General features: G+C 38.6%; 1 protein-coding gene across 1 annotated transcript; it reads right to left on the bottom strand.

Annotated features, from left to right (window-relative positions):
* Positions 1 to 353: 353 nt before the first annotated feature.
* On the bottom strand, positions 354 to 15,176 carry LOC122739514 (interleukin-36 alpha-like). Its single transcript, XM_043981238.1, has 5 exons — positions 15,077 to 15,176; positions 10,418 to 10,465; positions 9,502 to 9,681; positions 2,997 to 3,133; positions 354 to 593 (listed from the first exon to the last, which is right to left on the bottom strand). Exons 1-5 carry the CDS (start codon positions 15,174 to 15,176, stop codon positions 354 to 356), a joined length of 705 nt encoding a protein of 234 aa, XP_043837173.1.
* Between the last annotated feature and the right edge of the window lie 775 nt (positions 15,177 to 15,951).

The following is a 15,951-nucleotide window of genomic DNA, read 5'->3' as shown; positions in this document are numbered from 1 at the left end:
GGTTTGCTGGCACTGAGGAATGTGTTCCCAGGTGCTAAGAATGATTAGAGAGAAGCATCCCCCTATATATCCTCCATATAAGGAAAGCACAGAGGCATCTGTGAAGGCTGGTGGGAGCAGCCATGAACATGTGATGACTCATAAGCTTCACCGTTCCAATGACTCTCTGCCCATTAAAGGAATCTGCCAGTCACTAGCTATGGGAACCTGGGAAAAACTTCAGGACTTCTCTGGGACTTAGTTTCCTCATATGCAAAATAGGGATTAAAATGCCCATCCTAATGATTTCACATATGTGTTGTAAATACCAAAATGACCTCATGTTAGTGAAATGCCTTGAAGAGCAGAGCACCCTATGCAGAGATAGGGGGATATGATCTGGAGTTTTCTATTTGTAAGAAGAAATCAGTATTATACTGGCTTCCCAAGTTTTGGGTCAGGGTAACAGGTTGGTTTTTGTCTGGAGATGTGCTGATGAACCAGCCAGAATAAGCAGCTGACTCTAGGGTAGAGGTGCTGCCAGTTGAATTCAGGTAAAAGACAAAAGGCTTCACTGCCTCAGGTTCTTTGTAGAGGTCTATTATATTCTTCTCCTAAGGGGCAGAAAGAAAAAGCCTGTTAGAAGATCAGTGACCTGACTAGATAAAAGACCACTGACCTCACCATTCTAGTGTTTGATACGCATAAAGTGCTTGAGTAAGAACTCTTTATATGACAAAAATTGTTAGAAAATAGGGCAAAGGTATGGCAGAAATTAGGTTAAGACCATCACTTTGCAACATATATCAAAGTAAGTTCAAAATGAATATGCAACTTAAATATTTACAATTATACTATACAGATTTTAGAAGAGAACCAAATCAGTTACTTTTCATAACTATGGCTGGGGAAAATTCTCAGGGAAACACAGAATAGAAGCAATCACACATAGAAAAAGATAATTTTAATTACATGAAATTGATAAGTTTTTTGTACTAACAAAATCAGGTTTGAACATCCACTTATCTATGTAGTACCTAAAATATAACACCATAAACTGAACAGAGTACTTCAGATGTAGTTTGACTAGGGCACAGGTATATCAGAACTCCTACTTTTTTTCCTGGAAATTAAACATCTCAATGCAACCTAAAATATAATTTTGCTTTTGACTTCCATTTCACTCCATTAATTCATATTAATTCCAATAGTAGGCTTTTCAAGTAGTTGTTCAAGCATCTTGGAAATAAATTGATAAGTGTCCTTCTAGATTTCTTTTTAATTTAGTGAAGGAGAGGAAGAAGGAAAAAATGCTTCTCTCACTCAGCTCTAGCCAGGACTATAGGATCCCAGGGGGAAAAAATAGTCCCCAATAGACCAAAGACTTAGGAAACAGCTTTCTATTACAAATAGGGCAAGACTACTTTCATTTAAAATAATGCTTCCTTGGAATAGGGAAACTACTTCCATCATGGTTTCTAACATTCCTTCCACCTCTGAGGTTCTGGGCAAACCTTTTGGTTTGGCAGAGCTTGTAATTTAACAAGTATGAGTTTGCTTCCAACTCGCAAGAGGGCAGAGCCGAACATTCCTGGATCTAAGCAAAAAAGGAGACATCTAGAGGTATATTACTTGACTGGAGCAGAAGTAGGTGAGGCTTCAAGACAAATTTTCTGAGATTTTTCTAACAACCTTCCCCTCTCTTCACTACCACTTGGTCATAGCAATAGTCTCTTGACTCTTTCCCTTCTTTCTTCTCTATCCAGTAACCAGGAGAGCAAAAGCTTCTTTCTTCAGATCTCTCTGCCCCACCTTCAATTCTCTTCTGGAGGACATAGCAATAAAGAGCATATTGGCTCCTTGACTTTTCAATACCAATTAATCAATCAACAAGCTTATATTGAGCACTTACTCTGTGTATAGCACTGTACTCAGTTTTGGGATAAAAGGATGGGAGGCAGAGAAGCAACAACCAACAATCTCTTTTTTTCCCCCCACATTCTCTCCCTTTATTCTCGCAGTTAGGAAATTCACATGGCTTTCTGCAAAGTCAGGTCCAACCCAGTGAATCCTCTTTTCTGAAATAATTGTGTCTGATATTTTTAGGATTATTCTCAAAGATTCCACTTTCATTCTATTGAAACCATTGTTCATATGTTTATACTGAACTAGGAATTTCCCCTGATGCAGAGAAATATTCTTGATTAGTTTCAAATTGTGTTGGATTTATTTTGGGGTCAATATTGAACTAAGAATTTCATCCGTAGTTCATGACCTTCATGATTCCCATTAAATACTTTTCTGACAAGTGAGCAAAATTGTGCCTTAATTTTGTGGGATGAGTTTTCCAGACAATCTACCAGCCTGTGTGCCTAGATCCTGAGAGTATTGGACTGCAAAGAGATTTGGGAGGTTCAATAGCATTGCAGTTCATTAAAACTCCCAGATCTTTTTCACAGGACTTGTATTTAAATCCATGCTCTGCCAAATAATATCCTTCTGACAGCAAAAAAGTCACTTAACCTCCACTGGTCTCATGTTCCTCACCTATACAATGAAGGTATTGTACCAGATGACCACTAAGGTGCCTTCCAGCCCTTATTTATGATACTGTGATTCTGTATTCTATTCATCCATATCTCCACAATTTTGGACTTCTAAAATTGATTTGTTGCACCAGTAAACAAATTTGTTAATTCCTATAAATTTCATGATATTAGATTTTGTCCACTGTTCTGTCCCATCAAGGTAAATTTCTTCAAAATTATTCTTTAACAAAATATATCCACAAAAACATGATAAATTACATGAGACAGATATATTGTTTTTTTCTCTACTCTACCCATTTTTTTTTGGTGAGGGAATTGGGGTTAAGTGACTTCCCTAGGGTCACACAAGCCAGTGAGTATCAAGTGTCTGAGGCTGGATTTGAACTCAGGTCCTCCTGAATCCAGGGCCGGTGCTCTATCCACTGTGCCACCTAGCTGCCCCTATTCTATCCATTTTCAACAACTCACCACCAACTGCAGCTGGGGTTGTTCTCCATTCATTGCACAACACAAACAAAAGCCTGATGCTTTTATGCCAAGGTAAATTGGTTTTCCTTTGCCTTTAGGAAGGGACTCATCTCTACATGGAAATATCTCCAGAGTCACTGGAAATACAAGAGGAGAAAAGATGTTAAGTAGCCAGTTCACTTCACAGATGGTAGTACAACTACTGTGGCAATAAGTCATTTGTGGAAAAGTAGGTGGAGGGGGGAGAGAAAAGGACTGCTTAGGGTGCCCTCCATCCCTGAGTCAGTGGCTCATAGATATGGCCTTACCCTTCAGGGAAGTTCTAGAGAGAGTTCCTAAAATCTTGGGAAACACTGTCCTGGCCCCTATCTTTGCTCTCATCCTTGTGGTTAGATCTCTACCATGCATCATTTATCCCTTCAACAAACATATTTTTTTGGGTGGGGCAATGAGGGTTAAGTGACTTGCCCAGGGTTACACTGTTAGTATGTGTCAAGTGTCTGAGGCTGGATTTGAACTCAGGTTCTCTTGAATCTAGGGCTGGTATTTTCTCCACTGCACCATCTAGCTGCCCCTCAACAAACATTTTTAAAGCACGTTCTATGTGCCGGCTACTGTACTAAGCATTGGAGATATACTTCCTACCTTCATGTAGCTTATATTCTATTTGGGGGTGGATAGAAAATAGGACTTGGAGTCAGAAAGACCTGGTTTTGAGTCCTGCCTCTGACACAGACTGGCTGTGTGATCCTGGAAATATAATTTAGTCTCTTGGGTTTTTAAGTAACTTTCTTTTTTTAAATTTTCTTCTGTAGGTGTTTGGGGGTTTTTTGAGGCAATTGAGTTCAAGTGACTTGTCCAAGGTCACACAGTTAGCAAGTATCTGAGGCTGGATTTGAACTTAGACCCTCCTGACTCCAGGGCTGATGCCACTGGGCCACCTACCCTCTCCTAGCCAACTTTCTAAGGAAATAAGTTTAACCAGGCTTCCAACCAAACCTGGGGCATTTTGCATATTGTAGTTTATGCAGAGGGAGATGTGACTTCCTATTGGCAGAGAAGGCTGAGCATAATGTCACCTGACTGCTGAAGAACTGGCAAAAGTTGGTGCCAGCATTGGAGGGGAAAGAGAGAGTGAAGAGAAAAGAAGCAGACATGTAAGGGGCTTCAACACTGTTCACGATTTTTATCTTGCCTTCCTAGAAGCTGCTACAATGGATATCCTTAGGGGAGACTAGACATTGTCATGATTCCAGTTGAGATCTTTTTTTGGGGGGGGGCAATGAGGGTTAAGTGACTTGCCTGGGGTCACACAGCTAGTAAGTATTAAGTGTCTGAGGCTGGATTTGAACTCAGGTCCTTCTGAATCCAGGGCCAGTGCTTTATCCACTGTGCCACCTAGCTACCCTCAAGACCCAGTTGAGATCTTTATCCTGTTTTCCACTGAAGAGCAGGATAATTCATCATTGCATATTTTCTGATATATTCTAATTGACGGAACCCATTCAATTTCTGCTTTTTGTTTTTCTTGGGTAAATGGGGTTTACTAGTTGTCCATCATACTTGAGGCAGCTAAGTGGCACAGTGAATAAAGCACTTGCCTGGAGTCAGGAGGATGTGAGTTCTGACAGTTATTAGCTATGTGACTTTGGGCAAGTAACTTTGTCTGAGTTTCCTCATCTGTAAAATGGGGGTAATAATACTGCCTACCTCTCAGGGGTGTTGTGAGGATTACATGAGATAATAGTTGTAAAATACTTGGGACAGTACCTGGCAAATAGAGGTGCTGTGTTAGCTATTATGATGATGTTCTTTTGTGTAACTAGTATTTGGTTGGAAGGAGCCAAGTTGGAGAGTGTAAGAGTGTAAGGAAGCAGTTTTCCATCTGAACTTAGACTTAGACCTTGTAGACTGGAGCAGAGATATTTGAAGGGAGAGAGGGACAGTTAAATATAATTCTATCCTGATGCCCCTGTCAGAATCTGGAGAAAAGAGCACAAAGCATCTATGGCTCTCCTGGAGTCTATCTCCTTATTCCCACAACTGATCTACTCTTCCTCCCCTCTAAACCATCACCCAGACACAACACCTGGCTCTCTTCCTCTTTACAGAGGTAAGTCAGGCTGAGCTCAGATCGTATCTACCTATGTCTTCCATGCACTACATCTATACATTTAGACAATCCATGTGGACATGCCTATCTTACATGTAGGAATGTGGGTACCATTAATGCTCCAGTACATAAAATTCAGAGGCCATGTGGATCTGCTTTGTCAGAAGGCACTTTCTTGTCAAGGAGTTCCCAATACCAATGAAATAATAGGTCCTCTTTCTATTTCTACCATATGCACAGAAAATAAAATTCAAAATAGATCCAAATAATTTCGGGGGAGAGGGCACCAGTGATTGGCCTGTACATGATAGATATACCATGGGAAGTGCCTCTTGAGCTAAATTAGAAAAGAAGTTAAGGATTCTAATGAGACTAAAGTTAGTGGAAAAGGTATCCCAGGAAATGGGAATGACCTTGTAACATCTTGGAGATCGGAGATGGAATGCCATATACAAGGAAAAGAAAATAGCCAATATGACTTGCACATAGAGTCCATCAAATTAGTCAGTTAAGAAACATTTATTTTCTTAAATACCTACTATTTTCTAGGCGCTGTGCTAAGGGTTGGGGATCCAGAGGAAGTTATAAAATGGTTTCTGATATCAGGGAGCTCATAGTCTAGTAGGGGAGATACTACCAAAAAACTATGTACATAGGAGAGAAGTGTATAATAAGCCTGGAAAAATGTGTGAGAAGCAGATTGTGAATGATCTTGAAAATCAAACAGAAGAATTCTTATTTGATCCTAAAGACAAAGGGGAAAGATATGAATTGAAAAAAAAAGAATTATGGAGGAGAGAATTAGAAAAAGAATTATCAGCTTGACACAAGAGGGCAAACCTATACCCAAGGAACAGACTATCCCCAAATTACAATAGATCAAACAGAAGTTAACAACTTCAAGAGAAAAAAGAAATATTAAATAAAGTCAAAAGGCTCACAAAAGGGAAGAAAATGTAAAGTATTTTATAGCAAAAAAAATGACCCAGAAAACAGACCAAGGAGAGATCATTTAATAATCATTGGATTTCAATCATTCTGAAGAACAAAATGGAACTGTGCCCAAAGAGCTACAAAATTGTGTATACCCTTTGACCCAGCAATAGCACTATTAGGTCTGTATCCCAAAAAGATCAAAGAAAAGGAAAAAAAGACCCAAATGTACAAAAATTTCTAGCAGCTCTTTTTGTGGTGGCAAAAATTGGGAATTGAGGAGATTCCTATCAGTTGGGGAATGGTTGAACAAATAGTAGTTTATTATTGTGACGTAATATTATTATGCTATAAGGAATGATGAGCAGGATGGTTTCAGAAAAACCTGTGAGATGTATATGAACTGATACAAAATGAAGTGAGCAGAACCAGGGGAAGATTGTACACAGTAACAGCAATATGATAAGGATGATAAAATGTAAAAGACTTAGTTACTCTGATGAAAATAATGATCCAAGACAATTTCAAAGGACTCATGATGAAAAATTCCATCCACCTTCAGAGAGAGAACTGATGAACTTTTGTGTGTAAACTGAAGCATATCTTTATTTCACTTTCTTTACATTTCTTGCTTTTTATTGGTTTTTGTTTTGTTTTGTTTTGCAAGATGGCTAATATGGAAATGTGTTTTGCATGGGGAAAAATACTAACATTGAAAAAATAAGAATTATTGGACTTCCTGAAAGCCATGATCAAAAAAGAGACTAAATATCTTACTTCAAGAAATCATAAAAACCATGAAAGAAAACTGGCACTGTCTCTTAGAGTTACAGAACAAAGTAAAAATAAAAATAATCCATCAGCCCCTTCCTGAAAGAAACTTTAAAGTGAATGTACTATCCCTCCTAGTATTTCTAAGAATGTCATAGACAAAATCCAGGGCTTCCTGAGCAAAGAAAAAAAAATATGACAAGCAGAAAGAAAGAAAGCATTCATGTACCAAGGAGCCATGGTCAGGATCACACAGGATTTAACAGTTACCACTACAATAAAACAGAAAACATGGAACACACTACTCCAAAAAGGGCAAAAGAAAGAGCCTTTAAACTTACCCAGTAAAATTGAGTATAATTCTATAGATTAAAAAATGGATCTTTAATGAAATAAAGACATTCCAAGCATTCTTGATGAAAAGACCAGAGCTTTGTAAAAACTCTGAAATACAAACATGGGAACACATAAAAAGGTGATTGTAAACAAGCAATTAGAAAAGCCTTTTTAAAAGATGACATTTGCATTCTAATGGGAGGGGGAAGCATCCCTTAGGAACTATGATGTCAATAGGAAACAATAATTAGAAGGTGCAAATAAAAGTCTATACAAACAAGGAAGGGATGAAGGAAGTGAACCTCACTTTGACCTCATAAAGAGTAAAGTGAGAAGAATCAGGAGAACAATTTACACTATAACAATAGTGTAAAAACAAACGATTTTGAAAGACTTAAGAATTCTTATTAACAACAGGATCAACCACTATTTCAGATGACCTAAGAAGTGGAATGTTGCCTACTTCTTGACAGGGAGGCAATGCACTACATATATAGAATGGGATGTATTTTTGGTTTTGGTCAATTTGGGAATGTGTTTTATCTGACTATGCACATTCATTGCAGGGTCTTCTTTTTATATCCAGGGCATGGGGGAGAAGGGAAGAAAAGAAAACAGATCCTTGTTAATTGATAAAAATAAAATTTAATTTGAAAAAAAGATAAGAGGGAGTCACTGGAACATTCTGAGCAAAAAGTGACATCATCAGATCTGTGCATAGGGAGTAATACTTTGGCAGTTGTATATATATTGGAGAAAGGAGAAACTTTAGTCAGGGAGTCCAATTAGGACAGCAGTTCTCAACCTGATGTCTGTGAATAGAACTTGGGGAGTCCATGAACTTGAATAGAAAAAAGAATAATCTTTATTTTGCTAACCCTTAACTGAAATTTAGCATTTTATTCAAATATTTAAAATAAATTTTTCTGATAAGGTGTCCATAGGCTTCATGATATTGCCAAAGGCTTCTATTACACAAAAAATGGCTAAGAACTCCTGAATTAGGAGATTACTATAATATTCCCAGTGAGAGATGATGAGAGCCTGAGCCAGGGTGGGGCTATGGGATTGAAGAAAAAGGGATATGTTGTGGAGATGGAAGATGCTGCAGTTGAATGTGGAATGATGGGTATTGATGATCCTTATAGATTATAAACTCAGGTGACTGGAAGGATAGAGGTTTCCTCAACAGGAATAGGGACATTGGGAAGAGTAGGTGGTTCTCCAATGCCTATGCATTCTGACTCTCAAAGCTATATACTTACTCAGTTACATAGGACAACAATCATATTGCAACACAAAGGCATTATAGGGGGTCACTGGCATTAAGTACATGGCTGATTTCAACCAGAGAGAGACTGAGGCAGCTAGGTAGCACAGTGGATAAAGCACCAGCCCTAGATTCAGGAGGACCTGAGAGCTCAAATCCAGCTTCAGATACTTGATGCTTACTAGCAGTATGACCCTGAACAAGTCACTTAACCCTTATCGCCCTGCCCCCCCAAAAAAACCAGATAGCAGAGAGAGACTAAGAATCTAACCTTCACCAAGCTGCTATGAATGGATCCAAGGTGGAAGGCTAGTTCAGTGAGAAAGCACTGGACCAAAAGGCAGGAGACCTGAGTACCAGTCCTAGCCTTGCCCTGTAAGCTATAACCTTGAACAAATTACCTAGCCCCTTTTGGGCCTCAGTCTTCCCATGTGTAAAAGGAGGGAAGGTGAGTGGCAGTTCATGTTTTATCTACTTCACCAAATTCTTATAAAATTTGCAGGAGCTCATGGGAGTATGTTTCTCAAACATTACAGTGCTATGCAAATGGAAGGATATTGGAATCACTCACCACAAGGTCTAGAACCTGGGATCTGGAGAACTGGTACTCCAGGGAGCATCCCAGGGGAAGGGATTGCATAAAACAGTGATCTCAGGACCTACTGTTGAGGCCACTCCTAAACTTTGCTTTCTCTTATTCCTCTTCCCCATCTTTCACCTTCTATGTTATCCCTCCTCCTCTCTTCTTCCTCTGGAAAGAGAGTCCCACCTGTGTGCTGTCTTAGAGGTGGTCTCTACAACTCAACATACCTGAGCTTCTTCTCATCCTCTACATCTATCTATCTCTTGCTCCTTATTTCTGTCTCCATTAAAAAGCATACTTTGACTACACAAAAGGACTAAGCCACCTTTCCTTCTCATTTTCACTAATATATGGGGGACTTTCCCCATCCTAGTTAAGCACAATAAATTCCACATTTCTGGAAATGAGAATGACAATGTTTCCATTACTAGAAGTCACTGTGAACAGAAGGTGGGTTTGCTTCATAAAAAGAGACAATAGGACAGTGTTTTTGACTCACCTGGGTTCACATTTTCTTCATTGGGAGTTGCTATAAGTGTTCCATCCTGAAGGATCCAAACCTGCTGATCAGTGTCATAAATTTTTCCAAGATAAGGATGTTCCATGGCTTGTAACTTATGATTCTTCCACAGTGAATTTTTCAGTATTCCTACCCTAATATTACTTGGGTTTGGGGAAGCTGGAATAGAAGGTGAGCATCCTGAGCAAGCTTGCTATCATTGATGATTTCCCCCAGCACTCCCAAGCCCAAGGGGAGCATAGACAGAATGGTGTAATGATCTTTCCTCTTTCCCAGGCCAAGACCCAGGGGAGAAGGGAGGGAAAATCCACTCTTTGGCCCATCCTGGCCTCTTTTTGCCTGCGTGTTTCCTACAAATTCCCCAGGTATGAATCCTATCTGAACCTCTTTGCTACAATCCTCTTATAGAGTTGGGCAACAGAGACCAATGAGGGAAGAATTCCTGTTTTAGTCACATCTGCCTAGTCCTGTTATGGAAGTTTTAACAAAATGTGGATGCTAGGCCTTTCAAATCAAACAGAACAAGCCAAAATCTTCCATATGTTAGCCCTTAAAATACTTAGAGAGAGATGTTATATCTTTGCTCTTTTCCCCTTCCTCCTCCCCACTCCCAGCCTTCTCTTCTCCAGACTAAATAACTTCCACTGATCTCTGTAAGATGGAGACTCAAGGCTCTGAATAATCTTGGTTGTCCTGATCTAGACATTTTCCAACTCATCAATAAGCTACATATAGCCAGTATCCCTTCCCTCTACAGCTCTATTCAGGGTCTAATGTGAATTTTTGAGTTGCTACATTTGCCTATTTTAAAGAAAATCCCATCGAACTCCAGAGCTGATTTGTAATCCATTTCTGCAGAGGGAAAATTCATGAGGTCCCTGGTGAGTTTCCTTACCTGAAATTCCATCATACATTTCCATGGTGAAGTGGATCCCTGTGGTACCTGTAGAGATAAAAGAGTTGGTGGTATAAATAATTAAACTTAAGGGAGTACCCAGGGATACCCCCAAATAAATCCCATCCCTGCTACTGAGTGATGAGTGTTTACCATCAGAATGGAAGGTGTATACCTTATTTGGAAAATCCTAGAACCCAGTCTAGATCCACAAAAGCTCTATCTTCTTTCAGTATCCTTTAGAACACCTGGTGAACAACACTTCAAGAATAAATGCCCAGAGGCAGCTAGGTGGCACAGTGAATAAAGCACCAGCCTTGGATTCAGAAGGAGCTGAGTTCAAATCCAGCCTCAGACACTTGACACTAGCTGTGTGACCCTGGGCAAGTCATTTAACCCTCATTGCCCTGAAAAAAAAAAGAAAAAATGCCCACCAGGGATACCTGCAGGGTTTGTTTCCTGAAAAAAAACACATTCTGTCTGTGCGTAGAGATCTCAAAGCCAAGACAATGTCACCTTTGTTAACTAGCTTCCCCCTGGCTCAAGTTCCAGAGAACTCCAAAGTCTCTGGGAATCTTGGCTTGTCCTTATGCTGCATGCAGGAAGTGGGGAAGAGAGTGCCCTCTTCCCCCTCAAAAATAGGACTAATGAATGGAAAATCTAGGTTACTTTCAAACCCTCCACAGAGGTAAGCCCAGGTCCACAATGATGACAGGAGTCAGAGGAGCCATATCAAGAGAAAGATCCTGAGGCAGATATTTCCATTCACAGTTTGAACCTGAGAAGAGGTACCTTAATTAACCATCAATTCTTATGTTCCTGAGGGCTGGAGCTGTGCTTCCTTCAGGTCCCAGGGGCCCAGGTAGGTTCTTCTGGGACGTCCCAGCCTTATATCCATGTAAGTCAAAAGAATGACACCATGTCTCTGCAGCTCGACACAATGATACCAAAGGGGAGGCTATTTCCTGGTGTCATAGAATGTTGCAGAACAAGAATCTTTTGTAAAGAGAATTCTTGTTGGGCCAGTGGCTAGGCCAAATGGCTTCTGAGATCCCTTCAAACTCTCAGTATGTATTTTGTGATTGTTTGGGGCCTGGGCTTCCAAGGGAAGTTGGGAGGGGTGGATATAAGCAGCAAAGAAATGGAAACAACCCCATATCCTGAAAGAAATTGTTTTTTGGTTTGTGTTTTCCTGTTTGTTTTTTTTTTTTCTAGGGTTGGGCTGGATTAAGGTTGAATAGGGATAGAGAGTCCTCCATAAAAGAACAAGATAGAAACTCCAAAATTGAGTGTTGTATAATTATAATGATCAAATTTGGCCCCAGAGAAGAGATTTAAAAATAAATTTCCTTCTCTTCTTTGCAGGGATGAGAATACAAGTGTAGAATATTACTGCTATACTTGCTTGATATACATCAACCAAGTATGAGAGTATATGTCATATATATATATATATATATACACTGTATCCCTATATATACAATTAGTGTATTTTTTTAAAAAAACTTTTATTTCTTTTTTATTCTTTATTCTTTTTGTTTATAAACTTATTTTTATTTTATTCTTTATTATAGTCAATGGGTGTGGAAGGGAGGTAAATGTATTAAAAAGTGAAGGTGAGGGGCAGCTAGGTGGTGCAGTGGATAGAGGACCAGCCCTGGAGTTAGGAGTACCTGAGTTCAAATCTGGCCTCAGACACTTAACACTTACTAGCTGTGTGACCCTGGGCAAGTCACTTAACCCCAATTGCCTCACTAAAAAAAAAAAAGTGAAGGTGATATAAAAGGAAATTATTCCTTTAATACACTGAAGTTTATTAGACCTCAAAGGGAAGCTCATTGGATGACAGTTTACATTATCCACTATTCCCCTTTTAAAATATAGAATATTTGCCTCTCTCTCAACCTTTATTACCTCTATTATTCTCTAGAAAATTTCAAAGACTAGTGACAGAGATCAGCAATAACAACTCGTTTTTTCATCACCCCAGCATGTCCTTCATTCTGATCTGGTGATTAGAACTCATCAAGCACAGCTAGATATGCTTCTACCATCTCCTTTACTGTAAAGTTCAACTTCATGTTATTCATTCTTATTGTCTCCTTTTCTAGGACAAAAACCATCCTCCTTGACAAAGAAGAATTAAAGTAGAAGTTGAGTTGTTCTTCCTTCTTTTCACTAACCATTATCATCATCCCCTCTATTTGTAGTACTCCAGACCCTTATTTGATTTTTCTTCTTTTCCCAATTTAGTTTTTTTTGTTGTTTTTTGTATTTTTAAGTGAGGCAATTGGGGTTAAGTGACTTGCCCAGAGTCACACAGCTAGTAAGTGTTAAGTGTCTGAGGCTGGATTAGAACTCAGGTACTCCTGACTCCAGGGCTGGTGCTCTATCCACTGCGCCACCTAGCTGCTCCCCCAATTTAGTTTTAAAAGTCTTTTTTATCTTTAGCACTGATCTTTTTCTAGACTTTTATGTTCTGGACACTCTTCTTATTGTATTCATCTTCACATATCTAACCTTGCTTCTATTTTCTAAACAGCTTGAAAAACCTAATTTAAAAAAGAAAAGAAAAGAAAAGCATTGACAAAGTATTTTAAGAACACACAAAGGTGAGAAGAAGCAAGTTCAGAAGGAGACAGGTAGGAAAGTTTTATTACCATCATATTAAATTTTAAAATATTTTAAGTAATAGAAGTCACAGTTTTATTTACAATTGTCCTTTTCTGTTCTTTATATATTAAAATGTTCATTCTTATGTTTAAGTTCATATTTTAAAAATAAAATGTAAATTAAATAATAAAGACAAAAATCAATAGAGGCTAAGGAAAAACAGATCAACATGTCCATTTTGGTCCTACCATGCTAAATTTAACATTTAAACTAAAAAAGAAACTAAATAGTCAAAGTTTATGATTTCATATATTTTTGTTCTTTTTGCATGTTGAAATATTCATACTTTTAGTAATTGTTACATTCACAAAAGGCATGGTGTCCAGGACTAGGGAAGTGATGGTCTAGTTGTACTCAACACCGTGTTCTGATGTAAAGAGTAGGAGCAACTGTCATGTGATTATTCTTGCAAATTTAATTGTGATTTTTAAAAAAATCCTTAAAGTAGAGCTATCCCAAAGTAGAATGACCTTCCTTTAGAGATAGGGCATTCTCCTTATGAGAAGTCTTCAAGGAAAGACTTGAGTACCTACTTTTCCAGGTACATGATAAAGAGAATTCTTCTGATGTTATGTATGACTGGTCAGTAGCAGATTCCTGACAATCCCTGAATTTGTGCCTAGCTTTTCTTCAGCGAAATAGCCCAGAAGACCTGGCAACTATATGCCTCTGTAAATGATTAAACATTTCTTCTATAATCTGTCTCTATTTCTAGACTCACCATAGATACTTTCCATGTTACTTCCTAGAATTTTTTTTTATACTTTCAAGCCTTTTCTGGTACAGATAAGATCCTCAATCTAAGGCAACTGTTCATAAATTCTGTTGTTCAGTTGAATTCTATTCGTATAATCTAACTTATTTGTTTATAACATAATGGCAAGAGTGTGTCCTTTTAAAAAAAAAAATACCCTACTAAAGAATTCTGCTTTATCTACATGAGAATATGCTGTAATGTTTGCTCAGGGCGGGGTTTCTTAAGTTGAAGAATTAACCCAAGGCACAGTGATTCCAATTTAGTCAGCTTTTATTTCTTATGACCATAAGGAAGATTACATCCAATACCAGGTCCAAGAACCATAAAGAAACTTCCCTTCATACTACATGAGGTTAAATATTATTATACTCTTTGGGGAGGGGAATTCAACCAAGGGTAGTAAACAAGATAAATGAAGGTCTAACAAGTGAGCAGATTAATGGAGGTATATAAAGTAGACAGAGTAATGGAGGTACACAGAGTGGAATCACTGAGGCTCAGCAGATGTGTGGGGGAGGTTGTGGAATATTTAGAGAAGAGGGTAAAATATTAACAGATAATTGATTACAGCAAGTTTATACATTGTTCTACTTGGAGGCAACAGAGTTTCCCATGGGAAAACATCTGCCCATAGTTCCTTAGATGAGCAATAGCTAAATTACCCAAATCCCTTTGCAATAATTACAAACTTTAGAAGCAGAACAACACAATAGTAAGTCCAGGATCTGTGATTCCATATCACTTTTTAATGCTAAAGAAATCAGATTGATAACTTTTGCTGACTCATATACTATATAGTGGTTTTAAAAATTCATAAAGGGACCCCCTTCCATCATGTCACCTTGGACAGTGGGTTCCAAATTTGAAGATGAAGAGAATTCCTGTTTGTGGTGGAAACTAGGGGGAACTATAACAATGTCTAGAAAAATATTATTAAGGACAAGTGTGAATGTTATGACATTATATCTTCCAACCACCCAATTGAACAAATACAACACCATTATTTTTTCTTATTATGTCCCAGAATCTGGGGGCTGTAGGTAGCTATAAGAAAAATATACATATTTATGTTGCTAATAAATAACTTCGATCAACTGAATGATGAGTGTAGGCCATTCCTTAGCTCAAACTGAAATTCAAATGTAACCACTAATTGTGGATGTCTTTTCCAAGGTATTGTGGTAAAAAACAGAAGTCTTAACTGAATCATTTGAGAGTTGAACTCATACTACTGAATCTGCTTTTGAAGGACTGCCCTTTTGGGGAGGAGACCGTGAGGAACAGCCATGCACCTGCTGCTGCCTGGGAGAGTGTGGCCAAGCACGTCATACTTTGGGGACGCCAACTTAAAACTGGGTAGTAGAATGGAAGTTCTGGCTCGGTCTCACACACTCTGGCTTCTGAGTTTAGCAGTGACAGCGTGTTCTGGTGATTGGCTCTGGTTCTCGGCCTGGCAGGCAGTTTTGGGACTCGGTGAGTTTTATAAAAGAATATAGACTACATAGATATAAGAATATAGATCTAAGATTATTCATTTGTATTTCTACTTTCCCATTTCCCTAATCAGTATCACCTGTTTGTTGTCTGAACAATAAAAGCTAATCCCTCTCTGATTAAAGCTCAGAGGCTTCCTTTTCTTACTGGTCTGGGAGATATATAAGGGAAAAGTCAAAGGGGAGTTTAATGCTCTTATATCCAATTTTAAATCTCACAGTATTTAACTGAGAAGGGAGGAGAAATAGAGAATAATAGCTGGGAGGCATGACAAGATATACTGAGGATTTGGTTGTTTTTTGTTTTTTTGGATGAGAGAGACAGGTAGGCATCAAGGAACAAATAAGTAGATAGAAATAGAAGATTAGAGAGAGAATATGATTATGATTGTGGAAGCAATCTGCTGGAGAGGATGAGAGAGGATGGTATAAAGGTTACATATAGAGGGACTGGCCTTGGCAGGAAAAGGAATACTTCATATAATAATATAGGGAAGGAGGCAATAGTAGGAGATGTGAGAGGCACACAGGGGGAATAGTGGAGACAACTGGAACTTGGAATCAAGAAGACCTGAATTTGGGGCAGCTAGGTGGCTCAGTGGATAGAGCAC

The sequence above is a fragment of the Dromiciops gliroides genome, chromosome 2, assembly GCF_019393635.1.
Source record: "Dromiciops gliroides isolate mDroGli1 chromosome 2, mDroGli1.pri, whole genome shotgun sequence".
In the NCBI taxonomy this organism is placed as follows: Eukaryota; Metazoa; Chordata; class Mammalia; order Microbiotheria; family Microbiotheriidae; genus Dromiciops; species Dromiciops gliroides.
The sequence above is the reverse complement of the archived record's forward strand: the minus strand, read 5'-3'. Positions and strand labels throughout refer to the sequence as shown.